Source organism: Daktulosphaira vitifoliae, unplaced genomic scaffold (genome assembly GCF_025091365.1).
Source record: "Daktulosphaira vitifoliae isolate Bord-2020 unplaced genomic scaffold, ASM2509136v1 Scaffold_4, whole genome shotgun sequence".
In the NCBI taxonomy this organism is placed as follows: Eukaryota; Metazoa; Arthropoda; class Insecta; order Hemiptera; family Phylloxeridae; genus Daktulosphaira; species Daktulosphaira vitifoliae.
In genome coordinates this window covers 7,187,272-7,203,732 of record NW_026099575.1, presented here as the reverse complement: position 1 = coordinate 7,203,732, position 16,461 = coordinate 7,187,272, and the positions used below count along the sequence as shown (strand labels likewise).

The window sequence follows — 16,461 nt, the reverse complement described above, 5'->3', positions numbered from 1 at the left end:
TTATATAGTATTGGCAGCTATAATATGGCTACATTAGAAGTTTCAAATGTCGATTTAGTACAATTTTATAACAATCAGCTAAATAGATTTTATTCTTACATAGAATTTAATGCAAAAATGTTAAAAGGTAAACAGTAAAATACTTTATAGAATTTTAATGTTAGATAATAGTGTGCTAATGTTCCTAATAAAATGTGTCTACTATGACTAATGATAATTTTTATTCCATTATTAGATTCAGAAAATACCACCGAATTAAATTTAAAAATATCTCAAGTTATTGGTTTATAACATAAATTTTATGATAAACATTTAATGAAATAATAAAATAAAATTCTATGATTATTGAAGATCTAAAAACTGTGTATTTTTGTTATTTAATAATTACAAATAATTTTTTTTTTTTCATATAGAATTTTTTCCACGATATATTGACGATATATTAATGTGTCGTGAAATAAAAGTATGTTAAGTTAACTTTACAATTTTGTTCGAGTTGAGTAACTCAACTGTAAATTACAACGTTATAATTTTTATATAATTACTGAGTAATAATTTATAATACTCAATTGAAATTTCTATAGTTAAAGCATTGATTATAAATGTTATAGAGATAATAATAAATAGTTAATTGAATAATTATTTAAAATATTGATAGTTTTAATTTGTAAGTCTATTTTTATAAATGTAGTGTAATAGTTTTTATACTTATAATTAGCTAACAATATGTAAAAATGTATTTGCTTCAACGTGATACTGGAATGATTAATTTTTTTGTAATCAATTTTTATCATTAAAATGTGTATTTGTAATTTTATATTATTACCAAAGTTTTCTAAAAGATTTTTTTATCTATGTTGTATTTTTGTATACTAATTTATTTTATAAAGTCAACATAAAACTGACAGTTTTTTTTTTTTTATTAAGAAATAAATGGTTTTGTTTATACTATTAATAAGAAACCAATTAAACGTTAAATTTTTTTTTTGNATACTATTAATAAGAAACCAATTAAACGTTAAATTTTTTTTTTGTTACGAAATATAAATAATGCTAAAAATATAATACTTATAAAGCTAAAAACCTAAAATAATTTCGTAAAGAAACGAAATATGTTTCACTAATTTTTTAAACTCTTAAATGTAATATTCTTTCCGTCTCGAAAATCATAAAAATACATATAGTATCAATACTCTCAAATGAATCGAATGTCTAGTTAAAGATATTACCTTCAAAAATTAAAAACAATTTCTTTCTCAATCTTCTTTATCAAATAAAATGTCGTTTAATCAAATTTCTCCATTTAGATATTTCAAAATATTAATTTCTTATACAGTAGAACCTCATTAATCCGGACTAATAAGGGCTCTAGGTTGTCCGATTTAATGAAAGTCTGGATTAAACAAAATAACCAAAAAACATGTCCGTATTATAGATTTAAGAATATTATATTATACTAAATACTATATATATACAGAGTGATTTTTTTATCATAACCCACTCAATTACTTACAGAATAATAATAATTTAAAAAAATTTTTTTTTTCTTATCTTTAGTTACACATTATTCTTGAATTATTAACTATGTAATACTTTTTAAGTTCATCCCTTATGCCTGGTAAGGGTGTCCACTTTGTTTTTTTAAATGGTAGCACATATTTTGAATTTAATAAAATGTTTGAGTTTTTAATTTAATAACAAATGTCATTTGAATTTTTAATATAATTTTATTCGTTTATTAGATATAAACATTTAAAGTTTCAATTTTTTGAGTTAATATATAGGTATAATACACTAGGGATTAAAATTACAGATAGCTAAATGGTTTTTTATGACATCGATATTAGCAGGTATAAAGCGTTGTTATTATCAATGGTAGTAAGACACATTGTTGTGAGTTTATAAATACACTAACTGACAATACAGAATGTATATCTATTGATAGTCATAATTGATAATAAACAATCCGTGACTGTGATAGCAATGTCATAAAAAACCATTTAGCTACCTGTAATTTTAATCCCTAGTGTATTATACCTATATATTAACTCAAAAAATTGAAACTTTAAATGTTTATATCTAATAAACGAATAAAATTATATTAAAAATTCAAATGACATTTGTTATTAAATTAAAAACTCAAACATTTTATTAAATTCAAAATATGTGCTACCATTTAAAAAAACAAAGTGGACACCCTTACCAGGCATAAGGGATGAACTTAAAAAGTATTACATAGTTAATAATTCAAGAATAATGTGTAACTAAAGATAAGAAAAAAAAAATTTTTTTTAATTATTATTATTCTGTAAGTAATTGAGTGGGTTATGATAAAAAAATCACCCTGTATATATATATTGCAACATGATATTAGATCCAGCATAAACATTACATATTTAATGTGGATAGAATTATGTATATATATAATAATGACCAAAATATAAATTACTAATACATAGTTTATGATAACTTTAATGACGGTAGATAAGAATATATGTACTTATGGGAAATTCGAGGAACTTGCCTTTATGTTTATTTTAGTATACGACATAAACTGTGTATTTTTCGTAATATTAGACAGCTGTCCGAATTAAGCAAAGTTCGGACTAATGAGGTCCGGATTAATGAGGTTCTACTATATTTTTAAAATGTGTATTGTCGAATTAAGTTTGATATGATAATAGGTTTCAACTTGATAATACTCGTGACAACTTTTATCATAAACAGTGTGTGATGCTCTACCATATGTAAAATTTATCAAATGTCGTTATAACCTAACTGCATGAGTAGCCTACGCTTGTTAAACAAGTAATACGTTGTGTGTTACGTCGTGTAGCTTAATCTGTGAATAATGCGCAAACAGCCCTCAACAAGCCGTGGTGTCCGCTGATACTAAACTGACTTGCTTTATTCTAAAAAAAAATAACTTACAAAAAATAATAAGAAATATAGAAAGGGGATAACTACTACGTCTTTCTCCCTTGAATTGGTTCTTGCAAACTAACCATCATTGAAACTACAGGCAATCCTCATTCTCTCTCAGCCCGGCAGGTAGTACCGAGTGTTTGAACGAAACGCCCGGTTATAATGTGGGGGTTAGTTAACGTCCAGTTGGGTTATTTAATTATGCCGGAGAAAGAAATGGGGAGTGGACTGTATATAAGAGGATGGTACTTACACTAAATAAAAAAATAAGATCTACAAGATAAGAAATTATATATTAAAGTAACAATATATATATAAACTATTATAGAATTGTGGAAAGGGGGGGGGTCACTTAATACTAAAATGGCCAACAAGGCATCTCTGAACAAAATAGATAAAATATAATATAATAATTACAAACAAATAAAAACTTAACTATGTAACGTACAATAGATGAAAGATGACTGATGACGGTGAAAATGAACAGTTGGAATACTTTACATTAAAATGTTGAAGACTACAAGGGTAGTCGATACAAACGGAGGCACTTGTTATGTACACGAAGGGCGCACAATGGCATAGACTGGTATAGCAATTCTATACCCACGACGAATCATCAGGGTGGTTAATCCATTAAAACGACTATGAGCTATATGCACTATACAACCACGTAGCAAGGACTAGCAATGGTGGCGAGAACGCAAAATTCACAAAAGGGACCGAAAATAGTTCGGTGAGACACAATAATCACGTACGTTAGTATCGAACATAATGAATCGCCACACAACCGGTGGTGGTAGGNATCCAACATAATGAATCGCTCACACAACCGGTGGTGGTAATGCGAGAAACGTTATCAGTCATAGAAATACGATGTAGCAAAACGCCCTCTCGTAATGCGTACCCAACACCGAGTCTCACTGACTTCAAGTTAGGCAGTTGGTCAACCGGTCCGAACTACCTGCCTCTATTTTCGCCGACACAATTAAAAATTCGTATAACTCTTCTTTGTTATTTATTTATTTTTTAACTCTAATTGAGTATTCTACTACTATTCTATAATATTCAAAATATGTTGGTAACATGTTATTTAATAAATCATATCTAAAAAAAAAATGATTTTAGATTCCACGTGAATTTAACAATGGATTTTTACAATTATAATCAATATTTATAACACGTTCAATTGTGTAAAGTTTTCAACATTTCTTACATTGTTCATCTATTATTTTGAAGCGAAACTAAGAAGGTATTAGTCTTGTGATGCTGTAATTAACTAACGAATTTGTATTGGTTTCAGAATTTTCAATCTAATATATTAGAAAAGAGACGATTCTAAGTGTTTCTATTTTTATTTATCCTTATGTGGTTTAAATAATTAATATTAAAAAAAATTTTATTGACTACTAGCGGCTAAATTTTTTACTAACTAAAAAGTTAAATATACTAATCAAATCCAACATCACAAAAACACTTAAAAAACAACGGATGTATATTTTAAAAACATTAAGATTGGCATTAAGTTTGACATGAAAAGTATTAAAACAATAAGATAATTGTTATTTCTAGATAATAATTTTGTAATAGATATTTAGCACTTACACTTTTATTTTATTTATATTTTTATTATGATAATTTTTCTAATAAAGCACATTATTATGGAAGATGATAGATATAAAACACCAATACAAATATAAAACATTAAGTCTTCCCCTCATAAAACAGGCCTATAAAAGAGCAATTTCTAGCTCATTTACCACCAGATTTTTTCTAAAAATTTGGTCATGAAACATCTCTGAACCAGAATATTTCGCGATTGTGGTCTCTCTGACTTAAAATGTTTTTACACTTGGTGTTTATTATCTAAATCTCTTATAAGTAATGTAAATTAAAAAAAATAACTTAATCTTTTTATCTTTTTATTTTTAAATATTTATAAATTATTAAGACAATTGATTTTTCATTTTGTATTTTGTGAGTTGTTTCAATTAAGAATTTTTTTTAATTCTTCAATTGGATTGTCTATTTAATAAGTGCATTTCGATAATCTACCTTAGCACATCAAGTGGTTAAAACTGTTGGTAAAACAATGTTTTATGGCATGTCACTAAAGAGATTGTAGAGTGTATTTTAAATTTAGATAGATAAGTGTTTGATTGATTGCACAAGATGCTGATGGTCTGTTGAAATCATTACCCTAGAACATCAAGTGGTTAAAACTATTCGTAAAACAATAGTTTATGACGTGTTACTAGGGATTGGTTCTCATAATCCATTCTGGTTATATAAATTTTCATTTTTAAATATAAAGTAACACACATACTCAGACACCAGGTATAGAAAGGAACTACAGTGAAGTAATATTTCAAGTTTAATAATTTGCATAATTTTACAAAATAAATAACTAGATAAAAGTCAGTGCTCTCTTTATATGTATACCTTTTTTTACGCAATAAACGGTCAAGCTAGCTGGACACAAGGTAAGAAACTATGTTTCTAAGCATGTCATAAAAATGAAAAAAATAGACCTAAGATAAATGAAGAATAACTTTTGTCGAGGAAATAACAGATAATAAAAAAAAGGAAAATATTATATATGACTATTTACTCACCATTGAGATCGTAATAGCTTGCGTTCAACGTAAATGTTTAATTTGAATTTAACACCTATATAAAAAAAACAATTTAGCCATTAAGTCTTGGCGCCCAACAACTGGACAGTTGCAATTTACGTAAACACACACAGTTTCTTAATTCTATAGTACAACCAATAAATATTAAGAGTCGTAAAATTCTTCTCCATAATCGTTGCACATTTCATTGTAGAATTAATATGACTCAGGTGTGCGTCATACGGAAGTGATTTTTTTGCGATCTACATTTTACGACAAAATATAAGTGGTCATTGTATCGTAACACAGAATTCATGATAATATACAGTATTCTTTTATTTTCATTTTACAGCTAAACAAACATCAAAACTCCGTTAAACATAATATTTATACTCTATTTTTATATTCATATTCATTTTAGTTATCCTTTCATCGTTTTTTTTATGACAAAAATATAAATATCACACATATAGCCAATTATTTAATTCTACTACACTTCCTTTTACTTTTTTTTATGACAATTTTATTTAATTAGTATCAATTATCATTAATTTATTCAAAAACCACTATAAGCACTAAAAAATGTTTTAATTATTTTTAAACAACATAAATCAACTTTTTAAACATTTATTTAATAATAAATCAATGAAATATTTTCAAATTAATTTGTTGAAAAATAACTAGAAGCATTTCATTTTTTATAATAATTATTTATTATAGAATACAGTATAACAAATATTTTGAGTTAAATAATTTTAAGAAATAAAATATATTTACTTATTTATAATCAACAAAATAAATTCAAGAATAATTTAATGTAGTATTTACAGTAAAAATATTAAACATAAAACTAAAATCATTAAAAAAATGAATTCAAGTTATACAAATCAAGCGCATAAAAAAATTATATGTTTTATAATGAAATGTATATAATGAAAATACAATTTTTTAAATTTACTTTTCAGTAAAATATGTCATCCGACAACATGCTGCGGTAAAAATTTAAGAATTATAATGTATTTATATTTATTCGAAAATCGGTAGTATGTTTAATGTGAAAATTAGAATATTTCGAAATTTGTATGTGTCTTTTATCAGTATAATGTAAATAATTAGAAAAAATCAAAATTCAAAGCAGTACTTAATCGAAAAATAGTGAAAGTTGATTGAATTAATATGTAACATTAATAGTAATCATCTGATTCTGGATACTTCAAGAATTTTTTATTAGTGTAAAGTTTATTGTCGTTGGATAAGTATTTAGTGTTCATGTTGAAAAAGCGGCCGAAAAACGCAGTGATGGAATCGTGTCTATTGTCAATATAATTATGCTGAATTTCCATGTTTAGATCGAATAGTTTGCCAAATTGTATCAACTAGAAAATTAATTGATCGACATTAACTACAATTGTGATTTACTTATAGAAATTTGATTCATTTACCTCGTTTCGACCTGTAGTTTTAGGTATGTGAAGTGCTACGTTGGGAGCAATACTTCTCAACAGGTCGAAGAGTTTTTTACCGCCTCCTTCGTAGTTGCTACACATATGCTTTTCGAGACTGTAAACTTTATGTTTTTTATACGAAGGGCCGCCCCATGGAGGAGAAGTCACTATGACCTGTGGCTTATATTTTTTTAAGGATTCTGCGATTTCAAAGAAATCTCCCAGTATAAATGTAATCTTCTCTCTGACTCCGTAAATCTCAGCATTTCTTTTCGCGAATTCCAATTTATTAGCATCGTTATCCACAGCGATTACTTGTTTGTATCTTTTGGCCAATTGGATGACGTTACCACCAGCACCACAAAACGGATCCATAGCGACGTGTAGGCCTGGACATCTTAACGCTATGTGTGTACTCAAGATTTCGGGACATACTGAATAAAATGATTCTAAAAAAAAAAAAACGTCAAATAAAGTAAAACATTTAAGTTTGTTGAAATAATAATTTTATTACCATTGTCCATCATGATTCCTTCATCGAATTTTGAAAACAATAAGTACCTCTTATCCCATAAATGTTTTTTAATGTCATTAGGTCGAGTTCTAGTTGCGGAATTTTCGTTGTTATTATTTTCACGTTGTAAATTTCCATTCACTTTAGTCTTTTCCAGGTCTTCTGGAGTAAAAAATTCAGTTTTTTTACATAGCAACACACTGTTAGTGTTAGATGTTATAATATTTTCTGTTAATTTTTTAGACTGTATTCTATTAAATTTGAGTGAATTTTCTATTAAGGTGCGGTTTTCTTGATTTGTAGTAATTATATTTCCTGGCACTATTTCAAATGGTTGTGTTGAATTATTGTTTTTGAACTGTATTAAGTCTGAGTTATAAGACTTAACAGCTTTTACAGAAGTCTCTGTAGGAGTTTTAGTGGTCATTTTTTCAATTTCAGTTTTCGTAACAATTTCTGGGTTTAGTTTTTTGACGGGTTCAATTTCATTATTCATTAATGAAATGTTCGTATTAGTATTTGAGGGCTCTTTTTCGGTTTCAATTATCGGAGTTCCTTTAAATTTATCTTCTATGAGCGGTTCTTTTAAAATTGAATTTTTTGTCAAAATAGGTGTTTTCAAATTAATAGGATGTGTAGTCATAACTGGGCGGCGATTATTCATAATGGATTCTACTGGTTTAGTTGAAGTAATTTTCTTCTTAAAAAGTTTCAACTCCAAAAAAGTCTGCAGCGACACAACTGCCAATGCAATAAACATAATATCTCTGATAACTTGAAATGGAATTATAAAATATATCACTAACGTTGTTATCACGAAAAACAAATGCGATTCCATATTTTTTTATAAATGTATATACAAAAAAATTTTAATTTTTTATTTATACTTAGAGAAAAATGTAACAGTTAAAGTGTTTAAAGTATATACGTACTCATTTATGACAAAAAATAACTTAAGCAAAAATCACTAAACGGTGTCGATTTAAACAGCATTTTTTATCCTATTTATACAAAAAAAAATCATATTATTTAAGCCAATTAATATAACAAAACATTTTTTAATTGGCCAACAATTAAAACAATTGTTTAACAAAATGTGTTATTTTGAATTACAAGTCTGCAACGTTTGTCCTCAATGAGTACCATTGATCTCATAGTTAACGTCTATAACCAATACCCTCTTTCCTAATGAAATAATATAATAACATTTCGACTAATCAATTTCTCTTTACATATTTAAATGAAATATTTACAATTTTTTTAAAACTCCTGTGAAATTCAAATGCAAATATTTATTATTATTTTTATCTGTATTCTACATTTGAAGTTTCTTTTTAACAAACTTTTAGTTGTTTTCAATTAGTCATAAATTAATTTTTACAAAATTATTTGAATTATTGGATTTTAAAACTTAAAATACCATAAATTNGATTTTAAAACTTAAAATTACCATAAATTAGAACACTTTACTTATAGTAATAAAATAGAACTACAAATAAAATGTCAGATCATAAATGACCATGGCAGTTATTTTGCCTATATACGCCGTTTCTAATAAGTTTACTTTCTTTAAGAACGTAAAATATAAAAAANTTTACTTTTTTTTAAGAACGTAAAATATAAAACGTTACTTTAATTTAAATCAAATAAGCAAATTTAGTGTCTTTGATGATTGTGGCGCTTGTCACGATTAATTGTTATGATTTTATTGTAACGTCTATTTTTTGTGTAAAACTAAGTATTTTTTATTTAAATTCATAATATGAATAAACTCAAGACAGATATTTATTGGAAATGTTTTAAATACCTCATTTACAACATAAAATATAAATAAATTTGTATTTAAACATTATAATTTGAATTAATTTACGAAAAATAAATTTTATTTTATTCAAAATGTATTGCTATTGAAAAAAATATAATTTTCTTAACAGTTTTTTGCAAAAAAAAATATCAAGTTGAAAAATAATTTATGAACACTTCTTAATGGCATTGNAAATATCAAGTTGAAAAATAATTTATGATCACTTCTTAATGTCATTGTTTAATATAAATACTCGTTTTGTTTTGTACTAAATGAATCAAATCGATTAACCAAAATCAATATAACTGTTTAAAAAACAAGACAGTATGACAAAAATATGTCTAAATTAATTCTTATTTTAGTTTCTGCGTCTCGTCGTACAATTCACTTCCAAAAAATATACCATAAATGAAAATTTTTAATGAATCATAAGAATAATGTTACTCATACATACATATATATATATATATAATTTTACTATTCATATAATTATTTGAATAAAATATCAGTCATATTTTTCTATATAACTAATAAATATAGCTTAAAAAAACTAAAAAACACGCTTTTAAAGCATATCGAACTAAAAAGTTAAAAATAATTTTGAAAATAAGCTTAAAACAATAATGAACGAAAAATACTAATATGATTGGGAAAAATAGTGTCGAGCGCTCAATATACGAAAATTATAGCTCAAAGCCCTCACCCTTTTTTTCACAATAATACTAATATTTTTCGTTCATTATTGTTTTAAGCTTATTTTCAAAATTATTTCTAACTTTTTAGTTCGATATGCTTTAAAAGCGTGTTTTTCAGTTTTTTAATAATAAGTAAAATTCTCTTCAACACATTTTTATCGTTAAAAGATCTTATATTTTAATATAAAATTATCATAACTGAAGTAATCTTACATTCAAATAGCTATGTTATGTGAATTATGCAAACAATAATAGATTCAAATAAGTTAAAAAATCAACCAGTTATAAATTTAAACCGATGTATCTACATTTTTCATAACCTAATTATACTCTACTGATCTAACACCTCACTACAAAACTAAAACCCAATTTAATATAAAATCAATTTATTTTAATTTGGGTTAAGAAAAGCAAAGGCGAATGTTTAGTTATCATTGATGTATTCGAATAACTCGGGCCTACCTAAGGAAAATAGTACTTAAAAGAAATTTAACTAGATTATAAAGATGTTAGTAATGAATTAGAACTCCTGACTAAGAAAACTCTTAGACAAAAAATCACTAATTTTGTTTGGTTTTGAAATTAATTTACTCGGTCAGTCAAATTAAATAACTTATTTAGGTTTATTACTAAATCTATTTTTAAATTATTATATTGTTTCATATATACTTCTATACTGATTTAAATGAAATGATTCATGCTCTGATTGCTAAAGATTTAATTTACATAATTTCTTGTTTTTACTCTAATTTTGAATTAAAAAAAAAGTAACATGTTTTAAATTTTAGGTGAAGATTGGTTGTGTTATAATTTTTAGCTTCGACGTGAAGCTGAGGAAGTATTAATATTACTATGATAGTTTTTTTTTTTTTGTCTGTTACCACTCAATCTCAGCTTTCACTGGAGCGATATTTAAGAATACAAAATGTATCTAGTCGAAGACATTACTCTCAAAAATTAAGAAAAATTATCTTGTTCGCCGTAAATGAGGGAAATCGCCAAAATATTTACAATTTTAAAAATCAGTAATTTTTGTCATTTATTCCATTTTTTTTTCTTAAGGCTGCTATAACTTTTTTAAAAATGAACAAATCAATATAATTTTTTTTTATAGATACCTTAGGTATTTCACTATCATTTGATATATTTTTGTAAACATTTGACTTAAGTACTTTCATAATAAAGTAGCAAAGTTAAAAAATCAAAATGTAGCTAATGATGGAAATTATTAAATTTTGATAAAATTCAAAACTAAAACCCAACCAGAGTCTTAAAAAATATATGTTTTTAATGATTTGTACAATGATAACTACTACACTATTTAATTGTTTACTATTCCTACATTTAATATGAGTTAATTAAAAAATTAATAGTTTTAACTTCTATGTGAAGTATTATATTTACTATAATGTGTTTAATTTAATTTTTTTGTCTATTACCATTCAATCTCAGCTCTCGCTAGACCAATTTTGATGAACAATATGTCATATGATTAACAATAATTTTCATTTTTATATATTTAAGTAGCTTAAAATAAAAGAATTTAATGAATTAAGACTCCATAACAATCAGTTATAAATGTTGACTATGTCAACATTTGAGTTCAATTTGTTTTTTCCCGTAAATATAAGCTATCATCACGTGTAAGCATTTAGAGTTATTTAACTAATTATTAATATGGCAAGCTAAAGCATACAGTTAGTCATATTTATGAAACAAATATGTATGATGTTAAACACAGAATTGAAGAATTATGGAATCGTCGTTTCATGAGTTCCAATTTAGTCGCTGATAGTTTAGACGAAATCCAAAAATCAAAGTCAGTCAGTCTAAAAGTGAAATTAATAACTGTAGACACTGTGACGTTCACCGATAACTAACCGTGAGGTTATCACCGATGAAGCACATAAACCCAAACGAAGTTGGATTCACCACTAGCCGAGGCTCTACCAGACCGGAGCATAGTGGAATTTTAAATATAACTGACACATTTGTTGATTTAATTTACTAAGTTTTTACCTTAACTCTAGGGGAAAAGGAATTAAAAACTGGTAGACAAGTAGTATAGGCGATGATGTTTTATTTTATATACTGAGTTTAACTAAAATAATAATGCCCAAAGTACAATAAAATAAATGTCAGTTACAAATGTTCAAAATAAAATAAAATTACAAATTCTTTTATATAACATATTTCAAGTCATAGTTAAAATTATTACAAATTATTAAATGAGCTAAAAGACAAATAGAATAAAAGGGACATGAGGGAAAAAATAATCTCTGACACTGCTGTATTGACTATGTTCGATTTGACCAAGGGACAGGATCGTACTTTCCAATATAGAATAAAATAAAATGGTTATCATTGCAATAATGCTCAAACTAAGAACATGACATCGGTCAATATGGATCTAGGCCTTTTATACCGAGCCTTGAGACTGCTAAGCACGTCTAGATTGGTCCAACACATGTGAGGTTTTATCACACTCAACGTAATAAAAATAATGATAGAATGGACGAAAATGATATTTTACAATAATTTACCAATAGTCAATGAGCAAATATGCCAAGAGATCAGATAGAATAATCATATTAAAATATTTAAAATATATTAATGTGATTTTTAAAGAAACCTCGTGACAATGCACGAATAGAGGAAACAATTAAATGGACAAAAATAAAGAAAAACGGGAATGCTGTACAAAGTTACCAAATTATATTATCATGATGACCAAGCCGTAGTCAACAAATTGATCTTCACCCATGGCTCGATCGCCAGTGCCAAAAGTAAAGTTAGGCAGCCATGATATGTTCAATATACGCAAAATAAAACTAAGTAAAAGGCTGGAGACAGAATAGACGACCGGCCAAAACACATTTGAACAAAACGGCCAGACCACTTGACGGCGACGACACACATGGACCGGAAGGGGAAACAAATGCCGACATCAGTGCATGCCTCGTTGACAGACATCTGGGACCAGTTGAATGATTGACAGTACTGTAGTGGTCAGCTGGGCGTTTGTTATCACAATGATAATTTGTTATGAACGATTGTACAACAGATAAAATAGTAAAAGGAATGTGCGACTGCATTATTTAGGAAAATTTAATTATGTTATTACTGAATTATACTGTTCAAAATTAGTTTTTATTCACCACGAAATTAATTCTATCTAGACAAATAACACCGCATTACCAATTGCCGAGCAGTTACACTTAATTATATGATGTTCACAATAACTAATTTAATTAACTAATGTGTTAAATAGTACTATTAATGATAGGTCAATTTTTTACGTCACAACACTATTAAGATTAATTAAACTAATTATCAAGAAACGGGAAAACGATTAGATATCAAATATAACAAGAAATTAAAAAAGATTATTCTCTTTTTGATAAATAATAATTATTTTTTTATTTTAGTTAAAAACATTTTAATATTATTCACTAGTTCAGTAAATTATAAACATTAGAGTAGATATAATATCAACGTCAATGCATTTTTTCACCGTAAACATTTTCAAAATTAACTATTTAATTAATAACTTTTAAAATAATATTCTCTTAACAGCAAATTCTAGTGGAAATATTAACACTGAAACAAATACAGTTAAACCAAAAAAGCGAACCTATCGTAAACAGCTTGAAAGTGATGAAATTATTGCAGAAAAAGTGGTAATTAAAATTGTATAGATATATCGACCCTTCCAATTTAGTAGAAATAATTTAATATTTGTTATTATCTAGAGCAGCTGTATAAATGTATTATTTTTCGAGATATTAGTAAAAGATTGTAAATAATTTCAATTTTAACAACTTAATCTTTTTTATTTCCAATAAGGTTTTTAAATAAAAGAGACTTTTTATGGAAGATAATAATTACGTATTAATTATATTCCAATTATTCATTTTAATTTGTCATTGGTGACGCCTAGAAATTGATACAGCGAGGAGATATTGGAACACTTATTAGGAATCAAAAATATGGAGAGAAACTATCAGTTCCAACCAAAAAAAGTTATATACCAATTGTAAATGACAAAGCACCAAAAATACCAGCATATTTATTAGGAAAAGTAAATTTTATTCTGCATTGTTTTATATTCAAAAATTATACAAGTAGCCTAAACATATCTTTTGACTTAACGTAGATTTTTTCAATAAATTAACTAAAATTTATCCCATAATTTAATATATTCTTATGATTCGTTAAGAGTTTTCATAAGAATCATTTGCATCGCAACAAATGCGATGAAAAAAAGCAACCCATAGAAGTATCTTCCAATGATAATGATGGCCCTAATATAGAAAGTAACTTATCCGAAGAACATGATGAAGTCATTAAAAGTACATAAAAAAATTTAAACTACATTTCGATTATTGAAACAATTATTTTATACTTTAAACTCTTAATACTTAAAGAATTATAAGCTAATAATGAACCTTCAAATGACGTTACAAAACCTGAAGTGTCTACTGATAAAGTAAAAGAAACTCCAGAAGAGAAAATAATTCATTTAGAACCCGCAAAATATGAAGTAAAAGAGCAACTCCTAGAGATATCCTCTTCTGAAAGTTCAAATTTAAAAAGAAAGTCATCCGAAAAAGATGAGAAAATCATAAAAAGTACACAATATTTTTTTTTTTATAAATACTAACTTGCATATTATGATTATTTAAATTATTTTCTTATATTTTAAAACATAAATACTTTTAGAGGCAAAAATTAGTTCTGAACTCTTACATGCGACAACGTCAAATGACGTTACAATACTAGAAGTGTCTAATGATAAAACAAAAGAAACTCTAGAAGAAAAAATAATTGATTTACAACCCGCAAAATGTAAAATAAAAGAACAACTACCGGAATTATCCTGTAACACTACCGAAAGCCCAAATTTAAAAAGAAAGTCATCCGAAAAAGATGAGAAAATCATAAAAAGTACACTATAATCTTTTTTTATAAATATTCACCTGCATATTATGATTATTTAAATTGTTTTCTTTAAATTTTTAAAATTTCAAAAATGTTGAATGACGTTACTTTACCAGAAACGCCTGTGAACACATATAATAAACTAATAGAATATAAACAGCTCATCCAGTTTACTTCCAATACTACTGACGACCATAACTTCAAAAAAAAACTCATTTGAAAAACATAAAGAAGACACAAAAAATACATAAAAAAATTAACCTGCATTTTCACTATTGACACAATTTACTTACACTTTTAAACTTAAATAATTTTAGAGTTGGAAGTTAACATTTAAACATTTGTGTTCGAGAACATGGAATGACGTTATTTCACCACTTATGTCCACCGATGACACAAATAATAAGCTGGAAGAAAAAAAACAATCCATTGAATAAACTACAAATGATATTGATCGCCCTAACATAGAAAGTAGCTCATCTAAGACTGATAAAAAAGATATTAAAAGTACATAAAAAAATTTAATCTACATTTTGATTATTGAAAAATGTTAATATCTTTAAAGACACTTGATAGATCATTTCTTTAATTTTAAGTTAATAAAATAAATGTTTTTAATTTAAAAAAAATTAAGTTTTACTACTTAAAAGAAGAAAGTGGGAGGATATGAACAATTTTTTTTTTTTGAAATACTAGAAATAGGATTCTATTAATTTCTGAAAAGAAAATATTATGATATGTGTTATACTTTCTAGTAAATAATTATTTTATTAAAATATTCCTAGAACCTGAGTGGACTTTATATAAAAAAATTTATAAATGCTTAATGTTATAATTAAAGTTTTTATAGATCAGTAAAAAGTATTTAATAAAACAAAATAATTTTTAGTTAAAATAACATTATTACTAATACTACTGTAACTATAGCACACGAAACTAGAACAATACGATTAATAATCAACCTAATGAATTTTACCAAAAAAAACCAACTTAGTTTACATAAAACCTACACTTGTTTTAAATTTTGGTCTATCATAATAAAAATAATATAACGTCAAAAAATTACAATTTTTCTCCCCTTTGGTAGAAAAGAACAGCTGCCGGCTGTTGGATACGCATCACGAGAGGGCGTTTTTTTAAATTTGTTGTTATGACTGATAACGCCACTCGCACTACCACCACCGTATGTAAGAGAAATTCATTATTATGTCGGATGATTACGTACACGATGGATGTATGATNTTCATTATTATGTCGGATGATTACGTACACGATCGATGTGGAAATCCTTTGAGTCGTAGTGTATGTGGTGTTGTTACTATTTTGGCCCTTGATAAAGTGTTCCGTAATGATTTTTTCGTGCATAATAGTTTTTTATGTATAGCAATCGCCCTAGCGATTTGCGTGTACCTTAGTACGCAAATATAGTAAATTCGCCCTGCGACTCGCCTTGTACCCTTGTACATCGCCATATCATCGCCTTGCGATTAACCACATCCCATTAATGATAGTGAATTGTATCCAC

At 26.3% G+C, this 16,461-nt stretch overlaps 1 protein-coding gene and 1 long non-coding RNA gene across 3 annotated transcripts; one reads left to right on the top strand and one right to left on the bottom strand.

The window, feature by feature from the left end:
- Positions 1-6,721: 6,721 nt before the first annotated feature.
- Positions 6,722-8,053, bottom strand: LOC126904045 (trimethylguanosine synthase-like). Its single transcript, XM_050682682.1, has 3 exons — positions 7,497-8,053; positions 6,980-7,431; positions 6,722-6,913 (listed from the first exon to the last, which is right to left on the bottom strand). The coding sequence occupies exons 1-3, from the start codon at positions 7,990-7,992 to the stop codon at positions 6,722-6,724; spliced, it is 1,140 nt and encodes a 379-aa protein (XP_050538639.1). The 5' UTR covers positions 7,993-8,053.
- Positions 8,054-13,486: 5,433 nt separating this feature from the next.
- On the top strand, positions 13,487-16,173 carry LOC126906370 (uncharacterized). 2 transcript variants are annotated; one of them, XR_007704232.1, is made up of 3 exons: positions 13,487-14,076; positions 14,215-14,626; positions 14,718-16,173. It is a non-coding gene; the product is annotated as an uncharacterized LOC126906370 (long non-coding RNA). The 2 variants fall into 2 exon arrangements; XR_007704230.1 differs by having other exon boundaries at positions 13,487-14,347; positions 14,423-14,626.
- Positions 16,174-16,461: the final 288 nt, after the last annotated feature.

Bases quoted from the DNA above. Each gene is read 5' to 3' on its own strand.
- LOC126904045 (XM_050682682.1), bottom strand. From the start codon at position 7,992: ATGAATAATGAAATTGAACCCGTCAAAAAACTAAACCCAGAAATTGTT. The intron at 7,432-7,496 runs GTAATAAAATTA...TTTTTTTTTTAG, and splicing joins AGGAATCATGATGGACAATG to AATCATTTTATTCAGTATGT. The intron at 6,914-6,979 runs GTAAATGAATCA...TTAATTTTCTAG, and splicing joins AAACTACAGGTCGAAACGAG to TTGATACAATTTGGCAAACT.